The following is a 20,040-nucleotide window of genomic DNA, read 5'->3' as shown; positions in this document are numbered from 1 at the left end:
GCTGTGTGATATTGTTCTCCAAAAAGAAGACATAAACAGCCCAAACAAGACTCAGCTAATATTTTTATTTTCATTTTTACAACCTGTGCATAGTAAAGCATGTGATATAGGATTTTTGGAGTGTATCAGATTTTTATCTATCTGATATGCGATGCAGTTATTTTAACTAGTATCAGACCGATACGCACGTTAACCGATACCAAAAATGGAAAGTGCTGCCTTGTTTTTTAATATCCCATGTCTGATATTCACAAATAATAATAAAATAAAGCCATAATATTATATAACAGTTGCTGCATTTTCTCACTTCACGCTGAATGTTAACACCTCTCATGTTTACTGTCACATTGTGTGTCCCGTCTGTAATCACTCTGAGCTCCCGTTTATCCTGCAAATAGAGTTTTAAATCTCCTGTGATGGATTTCTCTGGAGACGTGCCAGCGACAATTAACCAGGTCAAATTCATTATGCATTGAAAAATTAAAAGTATTCTGACTTCGTGATGAGCCCCTGCCTTGCATAATTAATGGAAATGAAATCAGAATAATGTGCCTGTGATGTGAATACCTTCACGGTATTGTGTTCTCTTACCTTAAGATATCTGTGTTGGTGTTCAGTCAGTTGGACTATGAGTCTTTGCTGCACAGACAGGCAGGTGGAGGCATTTCACCCCGAGCCCCCTCCTCCTGCTTGTCATTTTAAATTCCACTCATCCCATGACTCAATTCAGTCTGAGGGGCTGCACCTGGATGCTGCCATGCAGGCTCAACAAGTGAGTGACATGGTGTTCATGACAATTACAGGGCAACAGGTGATATTTTACATATCCCTAATGTTACATTTCTCTAATTGTTGTTTTGCACTTGGTTTTTCTGGTCGAGAACAAACAAAACAAAATATTTCAGCAATTTTTGGGTCTCCATAATATCCATATAGCTTGCAATAAATGTAATGACAGGTATTTGACCATAATTACTGTTAAGAATGTGCAGATAACCCTATTTGCATGGTTTGTATGCTAATAGGGTGTCCTATCTGGGACAATAAAGTTGAAGTACAAGGTTAACCGCAGCTGTACAGGCTTGTTTTGACACTAACGAATGTGATGTAAGAAGGGCCTTTACTTTGTCTCTGGTCTTTCTTCACTCCACTGCATTCTTCACATACTGTACAGTACGTCTGCATCGCATGAAGTGCAGCCAAATCATCCCTGTCTATCAAGATATGTAAATAATGTCCACAAAAAAGGCAAAAAAAAAAAAAAGACCGCAAGATGTACCTGTTTAGCCAGTGTTGTAGTATTCCAGACCAGGCTTGGTCTCAGGAACACTTTTTAAAGGACTTGATCTAGTCTCAGTCATAGAGGATTTGGGATTTTGAATCAAGACCACAACCAATTTATTTGTAGAATTATATTGGCCAGAAAACTATGATCTGCATTAATGGTTGATTTCTCTTCTCTTCCATTGCCACTCCCCCTTGGATCATTGTGGTTCATAGTGGTGCAGCACTGCAGCTCAACCTGCAGATTAAACAAACAAGTGCTGTTTCTTTTTTGGGCCTGCCATTTTGTATACAAGCATATTCTATATTAATGTTTGTTTACAATGAGCCCAAGGGAAACTTCACGTTAAAAATATCATAAAATGAAATGCAAACTTGTTTTGAATATTTTCTGTCAAGTGATGCTTAAGCTTTATTGTATTCTTTATTTTTGCTCATCATTTTGCTCATTATTTTTTGCACCCTATGAGGCTTCTGCAGTGTATTCGTACCTGAAGCATTTACTGTCCCTGTACAATGACAATAAAGGTTTTCGATTCTATTCTAAGATGTTTTTAAGAAGTAAAAATGTATTCAAAATTGTGAATTGAGTTTGATATAGAAAAATTAAAAACAGTTAAGATAGGGGCAACAGTGCATCATTGCAACAGATGGATATTAACGCCTGTAAAACACCAAAAGCAGACCAACCAACAACTTCAGGGATGAGGGAAAAGAAATATGAAAGATTATATCCACAGGAAGAAGAGCAGAAGAGGAGGAGGAACAACCAAAAAGATAAAAGAGACCAAAAAGATAAAAGAGAGAAGAAAAAAGGCAACATTGATTTAATTATTAATTAATAATAGTTGTTATTATTATTACGAACTGTCCAGGGTGTACCCCGCCTATCGCCCGATGTAGCTGAGATTGGCACAGCACCCCCCGCGACCCTCTGGTGGAGGATTAAGCGGTAGATGATGACTGACTGATGACTAATCAATGCAACATTTCAGATGCCAACTGCTGCAAACACACTGAGGAACAAGCAAGATAAGGATAGCCTTGTGCGCCCCCTATCTTTCTCATTATAACACTGCACATAAACACTGTGAATACAAAAATAAATATTGTTTTTAATTTGCTATTTATGTTTGTGTCACACAAAACACATTTTACAGATTAGTTAGACCAATAAATGACGATATATAAACGTTCCGGGTTTTTTTGTTGTCGCTTCCAACCAGAAGTGACGTACATCTACGGAAATAACCCGTTGTACCGGGACTTCCGTTTTGTCGTGTGGTGGTTGCGGCTTCGTAAGTATTGTTGCTCAAAATGTACCTTACAATCTCAATCATTTCGATTATATATTTTGCATCAACAAACACGGACGCTCTGAAACAATTCGAGCTCCAAAGTAATGATATAAAGTACGCAATAATAGCTTTGTTTGCCCCATCAACCGCTGTTAAACATGGTTAGCCTGTTAGCACTTGTTAGCTAGCAGGCTATCTGGTGGTTTCTACTCAGAAAGTCACTGATACTGTTATTAGTTTAAAAAATAAAAACGTATAATAAAAAAATATTAGTTGTGATTCGTAAATACACTATGGAATAACCATGTAGTTGTTTTATGTGTCTCGTATATACGTATTGATAGATTTTGCTATTCAGCTTGGTAGCAGTGAATCTGCCAGCTCATGTTTGTTCTTTTTTTTATGTGTTTTCTGTGGCAGAATCATCCAAGATGACCACAGCTGCAAGACCAACGTTTGAGCCTGCGAGGGGAGGGAGAGGGAAGGGAGAAGGTGATTTGAGTGCTCTGTCTAAGCAGTACTCAAGCCGAGATCTTCCAGGTCATACCAAGATCAAATACAGGTCAGGAGATCCAAGAAGTGTGGATTTTAATGATTTAACCCATTGAGTGCAGGTTCTAACATCCTAAATGAGCGTGGACAGCTTTAAGGCACAGATCTAAGGCCATTTTGCTGACTTCAGGCAATCAGTTTTGTTTTTTTTTTCATCTTATGTCTGCCCCACACCAGATTTCGGTGTGATCTGGCCCTCCTGACAGTCGTGGGTGCCTTTCAATTTTAGTCTGATTTGAACAGATTATTTGGCCAAATGATCCTGTTGTGCAAGGGGTAGCCGTGATTTAACGTCATTGAGTATTTCCGTATTCAAATCAAGTATTAACTTAACTGTCTTCTCAGTCATGACTTCATCCGCTGTTTTTGCGTCTCAGCACAAAACATTGCAAACACAACAGCTTATAACTGACACCGCCAACAGTCTTCTTTTTACATTTTGAAGTCACACTAAATCACAGAGGAGTTTCTGTCAGCCCTTTCAAACCAGAAACAAATTTTTAACTGGCTGGCATGTTCAAACTGAGAAAAAGTGAAAAGTGAAAAGAAGTTTGGAACCTGAAAAGTTGGTTCTCAGCTGGAACCAAAAAAGTGGTTATTCTTTGCAAAAGCTGACATCATCAGTGGGCGTGTCATATTCTGGGTTCTGAAGATTTTGTTAGTGTTGTGTTTACTTGAGTAATGTGGAGTAAAGTCCTCCCACTTTGGTTCCTCTTAAACTGGTGTGAATGTGGGCTGGTTCGCCAGAAACCACCAAGGCTTCAGAATAGCACCAGAATTAGAACTGTGTCTTTCTGAAAGCAATATGTGAAATCACTGATAGAGACGCACAAACATATTGACAGCAGAGAAATCTGTAGTCAGACAGACAAACATATTTTCATCCTTGCAATCAGAAATGATGTTAGCGTGTATTAGCATGCAGTAAAGGGAAAGTGAGATCCATTCAAAAGTAGTCACAGCAGAAACCTTTAGAGCAAATTTTAATGCCAGGTTTGAACAGTCAAACTTAATGCTGTCCTCTCGTGATTGGATCTCTCAGGAGGGATGTTAATACCATGCCTGAGCATGGCCATTTTATCACTGAAGCTTTTAAAATATGGTCAGATGCTTTTCTGATGTGTTTATTCTGAAAGTGGATATACAATATAAGTACATAAAATGTTTTTTCTCACCATGTGTTTTCCCATTGTCAGGCAACCTACCCAGGATCCCCCTGAGGAGGTACGTGCCCGTGACTTCCGGAGGGAGCTGGAGGAGAGAGAGCGCGCCAATGCACGTGAAAAGACCAGAGAGAGGGGACCAAGAGGTCGGTTTCTCTGCAAATATGTAATTTAAAATTACAATAATACTTATGACTGTATATCATTTGATCTTGTGTTTAATTCTGCACTGACCATAACTTCGCAGAGCACACTACATCGTCATCATCTTCCTCATCTTCAAAGAGACCTAGACTGGATCAGATCCCAGCAGCCAACCTTGATGCAGATGACCCTCTGACTGATGTAAGTACTTGCTCTGCCAAAGTCAGTTGACATTTAGTGATTGCCACTCTTTTTGATTCCTCATCAATGCGGCTTGTTTGTTTATAGGATGATGAGGACGAGGATTCTGAGGAAGACAGCGATGGTGATGATGACACTGCAGCTCTTACAGCAGAACTTGAGAAGATTAGGAAGGAGCGAGCTGAAGAACAAGAGCGCAGAGTAAGGTTTTATTTCAGAATAATATTGGTACCTGCTGCCTGATGATAACAGATTGAAGGTAATCACCAAGTTAAACTGGATTTTGTTTGAGAGGATGCAAATTACACCCCATCAGGTTTCTGACTTCATATTTTTTCCCCATTTCAGGAGCGAGAACAAAAAGCAGAGGAGGAGAGGATTCGAATGGAGAATATCTTAAGTGGCAATCCATTGATTAATTTGGCAGGGCAACAGCAACAGCAACAGGCAATCCAGAGTCAACCTACATTCAGGGTCAAGAGAAGGTATCCCTCTTACATAAACACACACACACATGAATGCATGCATACTGTAAGCTTGCATAAAGTACTAAAACTGAATTTCTTTTTATCTTTTTTAGGTGGGATGATGATGTTGTTTTCAAAAACTGCGCAAAAGGAGTGGATGAGGCACGCAAAGAGAAACGCTTTATTAACGATACTCTGCGCTCTGAGTTCCACAAGAAATTCATGGAGAAATATGTTAAGTAAAGGACTTGGTGTGGGTCTTAATTTTATGTTTTATTTTTTTTTCTGTCTTTTTTTTTTTGGTTTTTAAATCTCAGTTCTTTGTTTTTTGTTTTCCAGTTGATAGATGGCATTTAAATACATTCTGTATCCAATGCATTGTCTGTACAGTCAACAGATAAATGTTGTATATAAGTTGTTTTTGCATCCTTTGAATAATTATCAAAAACAGGTAGATCTGTTGAATGTGATTCAGCATCTGAGTCTTTCTGTCCCATATAATTTCAATAAAGAAAACATTGTTTAAAATGGCTCCTATGAATGATTTCTGGAATTATGGAAAATGTAGTTATATTGAACAATTATGAATAATAAAATAATCATATTCTAAGTATGGACTACAGCTTGAGTCCTATGTATTCACATGAAGAATGGAACTATGCAGACAATTCTATAAACTTGAAGCTTATATATCAACATGACATATCAATTATATCAATTGCTAAACAAAGCACAGTCCCATTTGTCTCGGTCTAAAATACATTTTATTTATATAGCACTTTTCATGTACTCAGTCACTTTACATTAAAAGCACAAGAATGAAAAAACAAACACCAAGAAGAGATTTTTTTTGCAGATCGTTTTGCTTCAAACTACGTGAAATATGTAATATTTTCTTGCATATGCAGTACTGCATTTTAAGGACAAATAGAAAAATGACATTCGTATGCATTTGAATTATGTAACATGTCCTAATGAAGCCACAACGGGCTGTTAGTGGCTATATTAATTATCCTGCCTTGCTATCGGAAATTTGTAAATACGAGTTCCCGCCATGAAGGGGCATTATTAATTTCACTCCAACAACAAAAGCACCTGAACGTAACGCACCCGTAGTTCGGGTTTCACAAATGGGAAGTATCTTTCCAATAGCACGTGAATGCAGCATTATTTGACGCTATGTGTGACACAAGCTCAGAAGAAACAACATGATGTCGAGTGCTGTGTTCCGTTAAGCAGGAGATTTATGGAGTTGTGACAAAGCAGTTTAACTATTTTTGAAAAATCAGCCAACGTTTCTGGAAATGTAATGTTTAAACCTTTGCATACAACTGTAGACAACTTCAGCTATAAACGCCCCGAATGTACAGAGAGCAGTGAAGGCAGCACGCAAAAATGGTTGCCAACGAACATGCCCGTCAGGGGGCGCCATCTCCACAATCCGAGTGACAGACGGGGAATGGGGGAATGGGAGGCTGCTGGGAAAAGATGGCAGCTTCCGTTTGTTTGTGTGGAATTACAGAGCTGTGAAGAAGGTGTAAACATACTTTCCTCCGTTCATAGACGGGTTTCAGTCGCTCAGTCGTGGTTTACACCGTCCGCTGAACAAACATTTTCTTGGTAGAAGATGGAGAAGAGCGGCAGCATCGACAGTTTGGGCTCGAAACGCTCCTCCTCACGACAGCCGAGTGTTGATTCATTGTCCAGGTAGCTAAACCCAGCACAACACACGCGACTTATAAAACTTTATAAGACTTTAAACTAACCGGAGTTTAGGTTGTGTACACTTTTAAACCAAAATCAACACGTCAAAACTAAATGCCAAGTGCATGTTATTGCTAAACCTCTAATAGTGCATAATCACGCTTGGTCGATGGAATATTCACTTAAACTATGACGTGATTAATCGAGCAGATAATGTTCAGATGTTATTCAGGAAAATGATATTTGTACACGTTTATTACATTTGACGAATAAGGAAATTTGGAAAATAACAGCATCACTCATCACGATATACATTTTCCAATTAATCTCGTCATTATTATCATAATGGATTGGGAATGAACAGTTGATTGCATTCACATTGAAATCACAACTTGAAAGAATGCAGTTTCTTCTTTCATTTAATTGTTCTATTTCTTATTTTTCTTCTTTCAGTATAAATTAAAATAGTGTAGGGCTGCAACAATAATTAATGGATTACTTAATTAATCAACAATTGTTTTGGTAATCCTCTAAATCTTTAAGATCTCATCCTTGTATTATAGTGCAGTATTTAATATTTTGATTATGCCATGTGCTATGAACTGAAGTTTCAATAACAAATCAAATCACAGTCATAAATAAATGTATTTAGATATTTAACCTAATTCGCTCAGCCCCACAGTTTTTTAATTTTTCATGAAAAATCTGAGATGAAGACCAGTTGCTGGATTTCCTGTTTGTCATTGTCACCGTATCTTTCAACAGTACATCGACTTCTCGCTCTGACCGCTCAGCCCAGGCCAAGCCACCCTCTGCCATGTCCTCTGACTCTATGTCCACCTCTGCAGAGTTTTCCCCAGAGCTCCGGGTCAGTAGCCTGCATGTACGTAGATCACAGAAATCCTGCTGCTTCATTCAGGTAGCTTATAATTGTGATTGAAGCTTGACTCTCCTTTGTTTCTGTCCCTGACAGGTCAAACCCAAAACTGCAGTCAAAGTAAGCCACCTCAAGAAACACATTTTACAAGTTACATTGCTGTTTGGTTTGTGGTATTGTGCCACATGCTGTATAATTTATATCTAATGTTTCCAGCAGGTGCTTAGAGATTCAGAAAAAGAGGAACCACAGTTGCTTCCAAATGAAACTGTGCAAGACATGGGTATGTTTTCCTGTTGCTGAAATCAAAATGGCTTGCATAAAGGCAAATCTAAAAACACAGGAGTAAAACCAGTAAAAAACACACAAAATGAATTAAAATAATAATTTGTCTAAATCATGATTTTGTCTTTGCTTTATTCAGCCCAAGATATCACCTACTTCTGTCCTTTCACTGGAGCGGTGAGAGGGACAGTGATGGTCACAAACTACAGGCTGTTTTTCAAATCCACTGATAGGGTATACTGTTTAATTGTTTTACAATTAATTCATGATTCTGTACTGGTATTGTTTTTGTTAATTCGTAGTTGACTTCTAGGAACCAGCATTTGTGCTGGACCTGCCTCTTGGGGTGGTTAGTCGTGTGGAGAAGATTGGAGGTGCTTCAAGCCGCGGTGATGTGTCCTATGGTCTAGTTTGCAAGGTGAGGTGGTAACTGTGGTAATGCTCTGGAATAATAACACTTATTTTAAGTGGCAGTTCAGGGTTTTTTCTGATTTAGAAATGTAAGATGTTTAAGGCGATGTGACTCATTATCCCTGCTGTGTGCACACAGTGACACACAGTTTCTACAACAGTTGTACGAGGTTGTAACACGTCCTGTATGTAGTGGCTTCATACCAATAAAACCCATCTGTACAGAGTGGTGGTGACCTCTGAACTTCTGCTCTGGCTCTCTGCAGGATATGCGTAATCTACGATTTGCTCACAAACAGATGGAGGACACACTCAGGAAGTCCATTTTCGAAGTGCTGATAAAATTTGCATTTCCTGTTTCCAATGGGCTGGTGAGTCAACCTCACTGTCTCTCTTACTGTAGCCATGCACTGTCTGCCAACTGACAAGTCTGTCTTCCTCTCTCCATAGCAAATCTTTGCCTTTGAATACGGGCAAGTTTTTCCCGAAAACGGGTGGAAGGTGTATGACGCCATCTCCGAGTACAAAAGACAGGTATCTATAATTGACTCATACCCCATTCAAAACCCATTTAAAACGGAGATTACATTTTGACCAGTGGGAATGTGCTTAACCCGCATTCACTCCAGTGTCACATGACTACAATGCGGCTTTGGCTCGAATCAGATTTAGTGGGAACACAAGAGAACACATTTGCTTCATATTTGGCAGTGACACAATTCCGACATCATTTCTGGCATAATGCCAACAGCGCACTTGCACGTACGTGACGCTCGACGCAACACTAGTGTGCCAACTATCCAGCAAGAGCTGCTAACATTGCTTAAGTGATGAAACGTCAGACTAATTTGGCAAAATTTTAAATAATTTCTTGTGTTTTTTGTTTTTCTTGAAAGGGTATACCCAACGAAAGCTGGAGGATAACAAAAATCAATGATCACTACGAGCTGTGTGACACCTACCCATCAACTCTGGCGGTGCCCGTCAACATACCAGACGAAGAGCTGAGGAGGGTAGCTGCCTTCCGAGCAAAGGGCAGAATACCTGTGAGTGGACACAATCTTGATGAATTTTAATTTGTTTTAACTTGTTTTATTTGACCATCTTTGGTCATATTTCTGTTACACTCCCGTTATAGGTTTTATCATGGATCCATCCTGAGAGCCAAGCCACAGTGACGCGCTGCAGTCAGCCCATGGTTGGGGTAAACGGGAAGCGCAGCAAAGAAGATGAGAAATACCTCCAGGCAATCATGGATGCAAATGCCCAGTCCCATAAATTGTTCATTTTTGATGTCAGGCCCTGTGTCAACGCTGCTGCCAACAAGGTCTATATTCTAAATCTGATTTGAACACAATATTAACAAACCGTTAAGGAACTGTCATGTCTTTGTAGATGCACAATGGCTTTCTTTTGAATGATTATGAATTGATTTAGAAAATCAGTATCTATCTGTATCTGTTTGTCTCTGCTCGCTCAAACTGATGTCATTGAAAAGTCTCAGAGTCTCATATACAATACTTAAAATAAGAGAATAGAAGAACTAGCGGAGTGAATATTGTTTTAATTTATCAATTATAATACATCAAAATCAGCTGGAGGATTCAGAATCATTTTGAGTCTTTCACTGATCCATTTCATTTAATCTGGACAGTAGCTCTGTAGCCACAGGTAGGCTATAATGTCAAAGAACAATCCTGATGCTTAAAATGCAAGGATAATCTCAGGCAAATCGTGACAGCGCTCTCAGAGATCTGTGCCCAGTGGATCTAAATAATCTGCCTAATTGCTGCTTGTTTCTTTCAGAAGAACGGTGGTGGATATGAAAGTGAGGACGCTTATCAAAATGCAGAGCTGGTATTCTTGGATATTCACAATATTCATGTGATGAGGGAGTCGCTCCGCAAGCTGAAGGACGTGGTCTATCCTAACATCGAGGACTCCCATTGGCTCTCCAATCTGGAATCCACTCACTGGCTTGAGCACATCAAGGTGAGCATTAAAGAAAGGAAAAAGGAAGGTTCCAAAGATGCCAATACCCAGGCTATTGACTGTTATGTGTGTTTGTAGCTGATCCTGGCAGGAGCGCTGCGGATTGCAGACAAGGTAGAGTCTGGGAAAACTTCCGTGGTGGTTCACTGTAGCGATGGCTGGGACCGTACAGCCCAACTCACCTCCTTGGCCATGCTCATGCTGGACAGTCACTACCGCACAATTCGCGGCTTCGAGGTGCTCCTGGAGAAAGAGTGGCTGAGCTTCGGTCACCGCTTCCAACTGGTAAATCATCTTTTTAAGCTTCTCCAGCATCACATGGGTTGGCCTTTCCAGTTTGCACCATAGATTGACTTTTTAATCTTTCCTCTTTTTCTTGCAGCGAATTGGTCATGGTGATAAAAACCACACAGATGCAGACCGCTCACCTGTTTTTATTCAATTTGTTGACTGCGTTTGGCAGCTGACTCGTCAGGTAGGCAAGAAATGATGCTGAAATAGAAAAAGAAACATGTTCAGGACAACATGTTTGATAATGATAATGAATCTGTTTTTGTTTAAGTTTCCTGCAGCCTTTGAGTTCAACGAATACTTCCTGGTTACCATACTGGACCACCTGTACAGCTGCCTGTTTGGGACGTTCTTGTGTAACAGTGAACAGCAGAGGTTAAAGGAAGTAAGAGAGTTTTTGATATTGAAGTTGGAAAAAGTGTTTGTTTCACATTCAGTGTTTTGACAATTACATCTGTTGTTTTACAGGAGATTCCCAAAAGGACAGTATCATTGTGGTCGTACATTAACAGCCAGCTGGAGGACTTCACCAATCCTCTGTATGTGAACTACTCCAACCATGTGCTGTTCCCTGTAGTCAGCCTGCGCCACCTGGAGCTTTGGGTTGGCTATTACATCCGCTGGAACCCGCGCATGAGACCTCAGGCATGTCTTTCTCCGTCATTATGTCATGTAGTATTTCTGTGCCAATAGGTCGACTTCTACTTCTTTGTTACTAAAGCCAACATCTGTGATAAACCCCCCTTTCTACCACCAAATCTGTCCTTCACCTTTGATTTATGGTGCTCAGAAATAGACAAATCATAGCCAAAACCATTCATTGGGAGAGGTAATGGTGCATATTTTTAACTGTCAAATTGAAATTGTGAAAAAAAAGTAGCTAAAAAAGGATCCATAATTAATAAAAAACAATTATTTTCATTTTTAGGAGCCTGTTCATCAGCGCTACAAAGAGCTGCTGGCGAAGCGCGCCGAGCTACAGAAGAGAGTGGACGAGCTACAGAGAGAGGTGACCAATCGCTCCGCTTCCTCTTCTGAGCGGGCTGGCTCCCCCACGCGCTCCATCACTCCAGTGCAGACGTTTGTTTGACACAACTAGACCTTCATTACAGTTATAGAGGCTGAATCCATCTAGCGCAAAGCTGCCATACAGATGTAAGGAAAAGGCCACACCTGGCACATTAATGCACCATCATCAAAAGTCTGATAAAGCAGATTTTCTGTATTTGCATCTCTGAGGTCTTGTAGAATCTGCTTGTCGGGCTCAGACTGCCTGAGCACAGCCATATTGTTCTCTTCCTCTGCGGTTGAGAAGACATGTAACCAGAATACTGGGGACTGATTTCCATATTGACCTACCTACAATCAGTGTTGATAGTCTTAAAAGTACACTAAAATAATACTAAGATAATAAGATAAAATATATATATATATATATATATATATACATATATATGTATGTGTATATATATATATATATATATATATATATATACATACATACATATATATATATGTATGTGTATATACACACATACATATATATATCTGCCTTATACATGTCACAGGATTCTGTTTCTCTACACTGCAAATATTTCTTAGGTAATGCTTTGTTGAGCTGATGCAATTGCAAAAACGTACAATACTGCAAATACTATTTTAAGGTTAAAACTCTAACATCAACTAAAATGCTTTGGAGTTTTACTAAATGTTTTATTTGGAGCTAAAGAGCTGTACTGTTAGCATCTCCTAATATAATACAAAAAAATAGTCATAGAGATCATTAAAAAGGTCGGGTTGTTTTCACAAGTTGGTGCTTTTAGATTGTGACCAAATATCTCTTTTTACATAGTTAGTGTCTTATATTACATTCCTGTCATTGAGTGATTTGAGTTTTGTTTGTTTCATCAAGCTAATTAGCATTATTTATTATTCTTTACTTCATACTATTTAAAGCTCACAAACACGCTAAGTCATGCTGCAAAGTGATTACAGATGTTCCCATTCAATGTTAAGAAGATGCACAGAATATGCAATAGTTAATGCCAGTTAACAATCCTTTACTCAAACTGTGTGACCATTTCTTGCAGATTCTTTTTTTAGGGCTTCCATCAGAAAGTGTAACATTTAATAATTTGCTACTGTTATTTTTTTAGTTTGATAAATCTTGATGAGTGCCTTGCTCTGAATGACTGGGAGAGTAATAAGAGAAATAGTCTTGAATGTTTTTTCTCGCCAAGGTGAAACGCTAAAACACAGACAGTGTTGGTCTGCCTTGCCACTGTGTGTATGTGCATACTTGCAATAAACACAAACACATTTATGGAGCCAGTTTGGTTTGTTATATTAGCATGCACAAGTCCGAATGATGGGAACAAGAACAAAATTATGTTATCGAATCTGACGTTACACGTGTCTCTGTTGTCAACGTGTGTGAGTGATGGGGACAGAGAGTGAGAGAAAAAAGGAGTCCAGAGAAGCTCATTATGCTGCTGTAACATTTAATGTGAAAAAAAGTTACTACTGCAATCAGTGTTAATTTGGTCATATTGGTTAAAGTAAATTGGAGGCTTATAATTAAAAAAAAAATCCTTTTAAAGCTACACTTGGTCAGAGGACGTAAGCTGATGTCTTCATGGTTTGTGTTCATGCAGCTCAAGTATGTGGTCATATGTTTGTCTCGATCTTATTGCATGCAGGAAAGACTCGGAGCGTTCAGACCTGTACATTATGTGGTGTAATCTGGATGTGATCGCCTCATTCAGGGCGGATGTTAAAATATCTTGTTTTGTCCACAAATGATTTAGTTTTAAATTATTTCTTTGTCAATTTGAGCAAATATACTATTATTCTCATTTAAGAAGTTGAAAATCAGGCTCCATCAGCTGATTTCAATGGAAAATCATTGATTAATTTGGACAATATTCAGCCCTTTGATAAATTCCTGTACTTGTGTAAGTAGTCCAGTGAAAATGTATTCGTAACTTTGAAATTGTAGTCTAATATTCTAACATTTGGAAAACACAGGTCTCATGTTTGAGGATACTTCATGGTTAAAGCAGTTTATTTTATTTAACTAAAAAAAAGTCAATCCCTTACACAGAGACAAACAACCATCCACTCTCGCACCTATGGTCAATGGTTAGATGTCTAATTGCCAAATATGCATGTTTTTGGACTGTGGGAGGAAACCATAGGAGAGCATGCAAACTCCATGAGGAAGAGTGGAGACCTGCCCCGCCTTTCGCCCTATGTCAGCTGGGATTGGCACCAGCGACCCCCGCGACCCTCATGTGCAGGATAAAGCGGTAGAAGACGGATCTAATGGGTCTAAATTGGATGAAGCCCGTCGGGAAACTGAGCCGAGGCGAGCTGAATGAATGCCGGCAGATGATTGGCTCCGAACATTTCAAACTGTGAATCCCGCGAACGGGTGTTTTGTCGCGAGAGGTTTCTTTTCTTCTCGTGAAGACGTCGGCCACTTCCGGTTACATGACGACGACGGCGTTAATACAAAAAGATAGAAGGAAAACAGGGAAATACCTTTTCTCTGCGAGGACACTGGGACTGCAGTACAACACCGCCACATTCGTGCTAGTGTATCTGCTCATGTGGCTACAAAATCAACGGTCGACACCGAGCCACTGTGGTCGGATAACGTATAACCGGTGATAGCTTGGACATATTTGGGGAGTTATTGTTCTTCGCCTGCTCCCTCCAGCTAACTGCTATTTTTGCGCTGCTAGCGTTAGCTAACACTGGATGCCAACACTCCTTGTGCTCTTCGGTCTCCATTATTAAGACGCGGGTAGAAGAAACAGGAGACGGCGCCGTTAGTCCGTTCAGTTTGCAGCGGGACTCCATCAACGCTTATTCGAGCTCGTTGACATTAGTTGGGCGACAAGAATGGCAACATCGGCTCTGTACGCCTGTACGAAGTGTAACCAGCGGTATCCTTTCGAGGAGCTGTCGCAGGGCCAGCAGCTGTGCAAGGTGAAAACACACACACACACACACACACAAACAACAACGAGCTCAAACTGTGTACAAGTGTGATTTTATTTTGTTTTTGCCTGTCTGGGTGTGTAGTACGTCGAGCATCAAGTTAGTCCGGCTCAGGTTACGCAACAGTATTTATGTTCCAAACCTGCACACTTACGCACACTCACAGACACAGTGTTCACCTCAATTCAACGCGCTGTTAATTACACAGCAGTAGCACACCCATATACTACATGCGTATATGCAACACTGTGACATTCATCTATGAGGCATTTCAAGAAGTGTTATTATAGGCTAAAGGCTGTCATTGATGCAAGTATTTGCCGACTTGTTGCTTTTGCAGAGCTTCACAAGTAGCACGGTCGAGGAAACCTGTTGTGAACCCCTTTATTATGGGGTTGGACAAGGATGGCAGAAAATGTTGTGATTTAATTACAACATTACAATAAGCGCTTTTTTGGACAAAAGGAACATCTGAACATCATCGCACATCTGAGGTAAAACAGGGCAAATTTGTGTTAGGTCTCAAGGCAAAAGCCTTATACTGTATAAGTACTGTATAAGTGGTAAAATCTTTATACCAAGTACCACCTGAGAAAATATTGCACTTTTAAAGTACCATTATAATACATACAGTGGTGCTAATAGGCCGTGCAAAGTCAGTTACATAATTTTCACAGGAAGCAGGTTTATTCCCTATAAGATCATTTGTTTACTCATCATCATCCTCTTCCTCACATATACTTCAGAAACTGATATAGTGAAATTAGATTAAGATTGAGCAAGAGGTAACTTTTCCAGTTTTCCAACAGAGAAAGTGAAGAGAAAGAATGAGAACCCCACCATATTATTTTCACATTATTTGCAGTGCAGACACAAAATACAAATTGGACATACAAGACCATAAGATTTGTTCAATAATTGTCTTTTTAAGTTAAAGAATTGTGTGTATCACTTGTTATTATTTGAATACATATTAGCCATCTGCTGCCCTGGTTTTTAAAGATTGGATTACATTTTTGCCCAATCAAGTACACTCATGTGCACTTACATCATTTAGCTGACTGAACCAAATCAGTTTCACAGCAGTCTTTTTTGTTTACATCCAAATACATCCTGCTGCTCTGTCCACAGATTTTGTTACACAACAGTGTAAAGACATTTTTCTAATATTTTTTTATTCGTTTTATCCTAGGAGTGTCGCATCGCACACCCAATTGTGAAGTGCACATACTGCAGATCTGAATTTCAGCAGGAAAGGTAAGACATTTGTGTCTAGTGATGAATTTGAAATATAATTTTTGTGTCCAATTGTGAATTCCATTTCATTTTAGAGTTATTGTGTAATTTATGTTCAATGTAAGCCCCTGTTTTTTCTTTACAGCAAAACCAATACAATCTGCAAGAAATGCGCCCAGAATGTCAAACAGTTTGGAACTGTGAGTGACAAGTTTCTCCTGTTTTGTTGTCTCTCTCTATCTCTCTCAAGGCACTTTTAACTGCTAATGCATTCACCAAATCCAGTTGCACAATACTAGTCTATATTTAATTTCAGTCATGTGAAATACACTTCTGACTTTGATCTTTGTTTTTTCTCTGTGTATCCAGCCCAAACCCTGCCAGTACTGTAATATCATTGCAGCGTTTATTGGGACAAAGTGCCAGCGTTGTACCAACTCAGAGAAGAAATATGGACCTCCACAGACCTGTGAGCAGTGCAAACAGCAGTGCGCTTTTGACCGCAAGGAGGAAGGCAGGAGAAAGGTATAAACCAGTCACGCCTGCACTCTGATCATACAGTGATTGAGCAACAATCATCTCATTTAATCCTCTCTCTTACCTATCTTACTTAGGTGGATGGGAAGCTGCTGTGCTGGCTCTGCACTCTATCTTACCGCCGTGTCCTGCAGAAAACCAAGGAGCAGAGGAAGGGCTTTGGCTCTTCCAACTCCTCATCCTTGAATGAGAAAGACCACCACTCCAGACCTCACCATCATCACCACCACCACCACCACCCACACAGACACAGCGGTTCTCACCACAAGTATGTCCCTTGCTGTCTTGCTGCTCCACCTGCACATTCTTCTGTAGACTGCTCACTGAAAATTATTTTTGTGTTTGTTTTTTTGTTATGTTGTTATTTGCTAAGCTTAACTATCTTTCACAGACTAAGTGGGAGCTTGAGCCCTGAGCAGGAGCAGGGAATGTGGAAGCAGAGGTAAGACTGACTGTTTAATTGCATTTACACAATATTCCCGAGAAATCGTTGTGTATCAGGGTTTTTTTTTGACTGTTGGGTCGCTTTCACACTAGAAATGTGCGTTACGGCTGCAGTGCGTATGTCTTTTCATTTTGGCACACATGTTAACTAATGAGGCTGTTCACACTGGTTGCATGTGCCACGAGTTAGCAACGTAGCTCTTTTGGAATAGATAATCTGCATACTTTTCACACAAACTGCATGCATCTCTTAAAACTGTGAAGAGCTAAGCTTGTGTCACAGCAAAAATGTACTGTGAAGCCTTTCTTCAAAGTTTTGGTAAAGTAAAAGTTCTTTGAATTCCCAGATTCCATTCTCGTTTCTTTTCTTCATTTTTCAATAAGTTCTATTGTAAAATATGTGCAACACCATCTGTTAGTTAATTGAGCACAGAGGAGTAGTTAGAATATTTTTATGATGGAGTATTTTATGATTTTCAAAGGCAAACTCTATGTAAAATAAAGCAGGAGCTGCACAACAGCTCTGCGGTAGGTGAGCAGGATTCATGTTATCGTTGTAAACAACAGATCAGATCACAGATTTCCAGTGTGAAACTGGTCCAAATTGCTCTCTGATTTTCTGTGCAGCCATAAATCGTCTTCAATCCAGAAGGAGACTCCAAAGAAGAAACCAAAACTGGAGATGAAGCCATCGAATGGGGACAGGTGTGACAAAATAATGATTGTTAACAAATAGATTAAATGACTGAACCTACATTGTTATAGGTTGGCATAATCCTCTTGCATACATTTTGTTCCCTTATACTGAAAGCCCCTCTCAACACTAAGCTTGTCCTCTTTCCTTTCTCCTATCAGTAGTTCCATCACTCAGTCGATGGATTCTGGTGGAACGGACAACTTCATTCTCATCAGCCAGCTGAAAGAGGAAGTGATGTCACTTAAGCGTCTTCTACAGCAAAGGGATCAGACTATCCTGGAGAAGGACCGAAAGGTATGTCCTTCACATGACTTTCAGCACGATTGATTCATCACTGCATCGCTGTTGGTTGCTTGGATGAGCTTGAGGTATTCAATTTTAATCTTTGCTCTAGCTCACAGAGATCAAAGCAGACTTTCAGTATCAGGAAACCAACATGAGAGTAAAGATGAACCAAATGGAGAAATCACACAAAGAGTCTATGGAGCATCAGCAGGTAGGAAACTTCATTGCCATTGTTGCATAAATATGTATGTCATGCATTTACATGGTTTAAATTCTCTGGTGGTTGAGAAGACATGTAACCAGAATACTGGGGACTGATTTCCATATTGACCTACCTACAATCAGTGTTGATAGTCTTAAAGTACACTAAAACCGACTGGCACACAGGATTTTGTTTTGGACTAGTACAAAGACTAAGGTGTTACTCATTGATAAGATGAATATAGCCATATAGGGCTCCATCCTGATGAGAAAATCCTACACTTACTCATCACAGCATAACTTCAACATAAGCCCCACAGACACTTAAGGTGTAACTCTGCATTCACACAGGATGCAAACATTTTACTTATCAGTTTGAGTCCTAGATGTGATGGATACATTATTTGCTGCTTTTCCTGTCAAAGGAATGGTTGTTCTATAAGTGTGAATCAAAAGGAGACTGATTGATGAGTACTTTGTAAAAATGCAGATGTTTGTTGACATGGGTATGGAAATGACAACAGTCACTCCCATTTCTAACAGAGCTGATCTTTTTTTTTTCTCCACAGTCCAAGAACAGGGAGTTGATGAAACAAGTGGCTGCTCTGTCTAAAGGAAAAAAGTTTGACCGGTCAGGAAGTTCACTGCTGTTACCCTAACAATAGGTTTACCAGCAAGTAACAACACGGAGCGGCTTCATTGTTGTAACACTGTGAAAGTCTCCGTCCTGTGTTTCCTCATTGCCATCAGCTTAATCGGTAAAGCCAGAGACCATGTTGTACATGGAAATCAATTGCTGAATCACAAAAACTTTTCTCTAAATGTCAACATATTTTAGATATCTTATGGTGACTTTTCTCCTGGATCGTAAGATGTGACATGAGATGGAGAGGAGGATGGAGCTCATTTTTAAACACTGCCGGGCCAAAACAAACACCACGGTGTGCATAAGTGGATCACATTCTGTCAACTCAGTGTGTCCACTTAATTTTTAAAGGATATCATGCAATTTATTTATTCAAGTGTATTTCTAGCTTTTTTATTTCCTCACAACATACTAAGAGACTATCCTACATTTTGGGGTTTTCTTCAATAGCAATTAGTTATATTTTTCTAAATGGATGCGATTTGTGGAAGACGGGTTCTCCTTCATAGAGACCCTGTGCAACTTTATAATTTATGCAAACAAGGAAAAAAAAAAAATGTAACCAGTGACCACTGAGCTGCTGCTCAACAACACAAGAGCTGTCTCAGTAAGTTTTCACAAAAACCAATGAACACTTTGAAAGACTGTCTGATAAAGAGACACCTCTTGGCTGCCCTCTTACTCACCGTGTGACAGCTTTAGTGCTTTGTTGTTTCTCTTTAGTGGAACGATTGTAATACTGCATGATTTTACTGCCAGATACCAGATGGCATTGTGGTCAAACTTATTTTTTCTCCCCTTTTTAATTAGTTTTTTTATGAATCACTTGTAAAATGTATCACTGGGGTCAGCCATTGTATTTAAACTATTGCTTGTATCTGTTTTAGTGAGTATAGTATGTGTATGGTAAGGCCAGTTGAAATTAACATGTCTGTAGAAAATGCTTTTTAAAGGAACACACCTGTCACCATGCATTATTGGACTGGTTTCATACTGTGGCATCCAGGATCACTTTTGTACTTTTTTCCAAACCAAGTGTTTTAAAACTATTAAAACTGGCTAAACTGTTATTGTACGTTTCGTTTTTATTACTGACCATATAACTGTTTAACTTTGAGATGTTTTGTACCAGAAAGTAAAAATATTATAGTTGAAACTATGTCAAGTCATGGAGGGAACTTTCAAGTTTGTCCCTTTTTTATCTATGCCAAGGACGCTATGGTTTGTTGTTGTTTCATTGAGCAACACAACTCGGAAAGGATGGAATCGGGTGAAATGTTTGGTGGGTGTAGGTTATAGCCCAGTAAAAACAAATGATTA

The 20,040-nt window shown here is 39.4% G+C and overlaps 3 protein-coding genes across 8 annotated transcripts; all 3 read left to right on the top strand.

The window, feature by feature from the left end:
- Positions 1 to 2,471: 2,471 nt before the first annotated feature.
- cwc15 (CWC15 spliceosome associated protein homolog) lies at positions 2,472 to 5,637 on the top strand. Its single transcript, XM_058626835.1, has 7 exons — positions 2,472 to 2,582; positions 3,003 to 3,144; positions 4,331 to 4,443; positions 4,545 to 4,642; positions 4,730 to 4,843; positions 4,991 to 5,127; positions 5,223 to 5,637. Exons 2-7 carry the CDS (start codon positions 3,014 to 3,016, stop codon positions 5,350 to 5,352), a joined length of 723 nt encoding a protein of 240 aa, XP_058482818.1. The 5' UTR covers positions 2,472 to 2,582; positions 3,003 to 3,013; the 3' UTR covers positions 5,353 to 5,637.
- Positions 5,638 to 6,556: 919 nt separating this feature from the next.
- Positions 6,557 to 12,996, top strand: mtmr2 (myotubularin related protein 2). Of its 5 annotated transcripts, none has more exons than XM_058626821.1 (16): positions 6,557 to 6,816; positions 7,579 to 7,681; positions 7,787 to 7,810; positions 7,910 to 7,973; positions 8,115 to 8,209; positions 8,289 to 8,393; positions 8,653 to 8,757; positions 8,837 to 8,920; positions 9,283 to 9,432; positions 9,525 to 9,713; positions 10,193 to 10,378; positions 10,457 to 10,663; positions 10,761 to 10,853; positions 10,941 to 11,054; positions 11,138 to 11,314; positions 11,598 to 12,996. In XM_058626821.1, exons 1-16 carry the CDS (start codon positions 6,737 to 6,739, stop codon positions 11,757 to 11,759), a joined length of 1,938 nt encoding a protein of 645 aa, XP_058482804.1. In that variant the 5' UTR covers positions 6,557 to 6,736; the 3' UTR covers positions 11,760 to 12,996. The 5 variants fall into 5 exon arrangements, with proteins under 5 accessions (XP_058482804.1, XP_058482801.1, XP_058482802.1 ...); XM_058626818.1 differs by having other exon boundaries at positions 7,579 to 7,696; XM_058626819.1 differs by having other exon boundaries at positions 7,579 to 7,696; positions 7,907 to 7,973; positions 10,196 to 10,378.
- Positions 12,997 to 14,153: 1,157 nt separating this feature from the next.
- fam76b (family with sequence similarity 76 member B) lies at positions 14,154 to 19,790 on the top strand. Of its 2 annotated transcripts, none has more exons than XM_058626828.1 (10): positions 14,154 to 14,662; positions 15,867 to 15,931; positions 16,056 to 16,110; positions 16,280 to 16,435; positions 16,525 to 16,715; positions 16,839 to 16,889; positions 17,519 to 17,596; positions 17,750 to 17,882; positions 17,983 to 18,084; positions 18,644 to 19,790. In XM_058626828.1, the coding sequence occupies exons 1-10, from the start codon at positions 14,576 to 14,578 to the stop codon at positions 18,731 to 18,733; spliced, it is 1,008 nt and encodes a 335-aa protein (XP_058482811.1). In that variant the 5' UTR covers positions 14,154 to 14,575; the 3' UTR covers positions 18,734 to 19,790. The 2 variants fall into 2 exon arrangements, with proteins under 2 accessions (XP_058482811.1, XP_058482810.1); XM_058626827.1 differs by having other exon boundaries at positions 14,155 to 14,662; positions 17,747 to 17,882.
- The last annotated feature ends 250 nt before the right edge of the window (positions 19,791 to 20,040 follow it).

The sequence above is a fragment of the Solea solea genome, chromosome 4 (genome assembly GCF_958295425.1).
Source record: "Solea solea chromosome 4, fSolSol10.1, whole genome shotgun sequence".
NCBI classification, from domain to species: domain Eukaryota; kingdom Metazoa; phylum Chordata; class Actinopteri; order Pleuronectiformes; family Soleidae; genus Solea; species Solea solea.
Note: the sequence above shows the minus strand (reverse complement) of the source record. Positions and strands in the feature narration are given on the sequence as shown.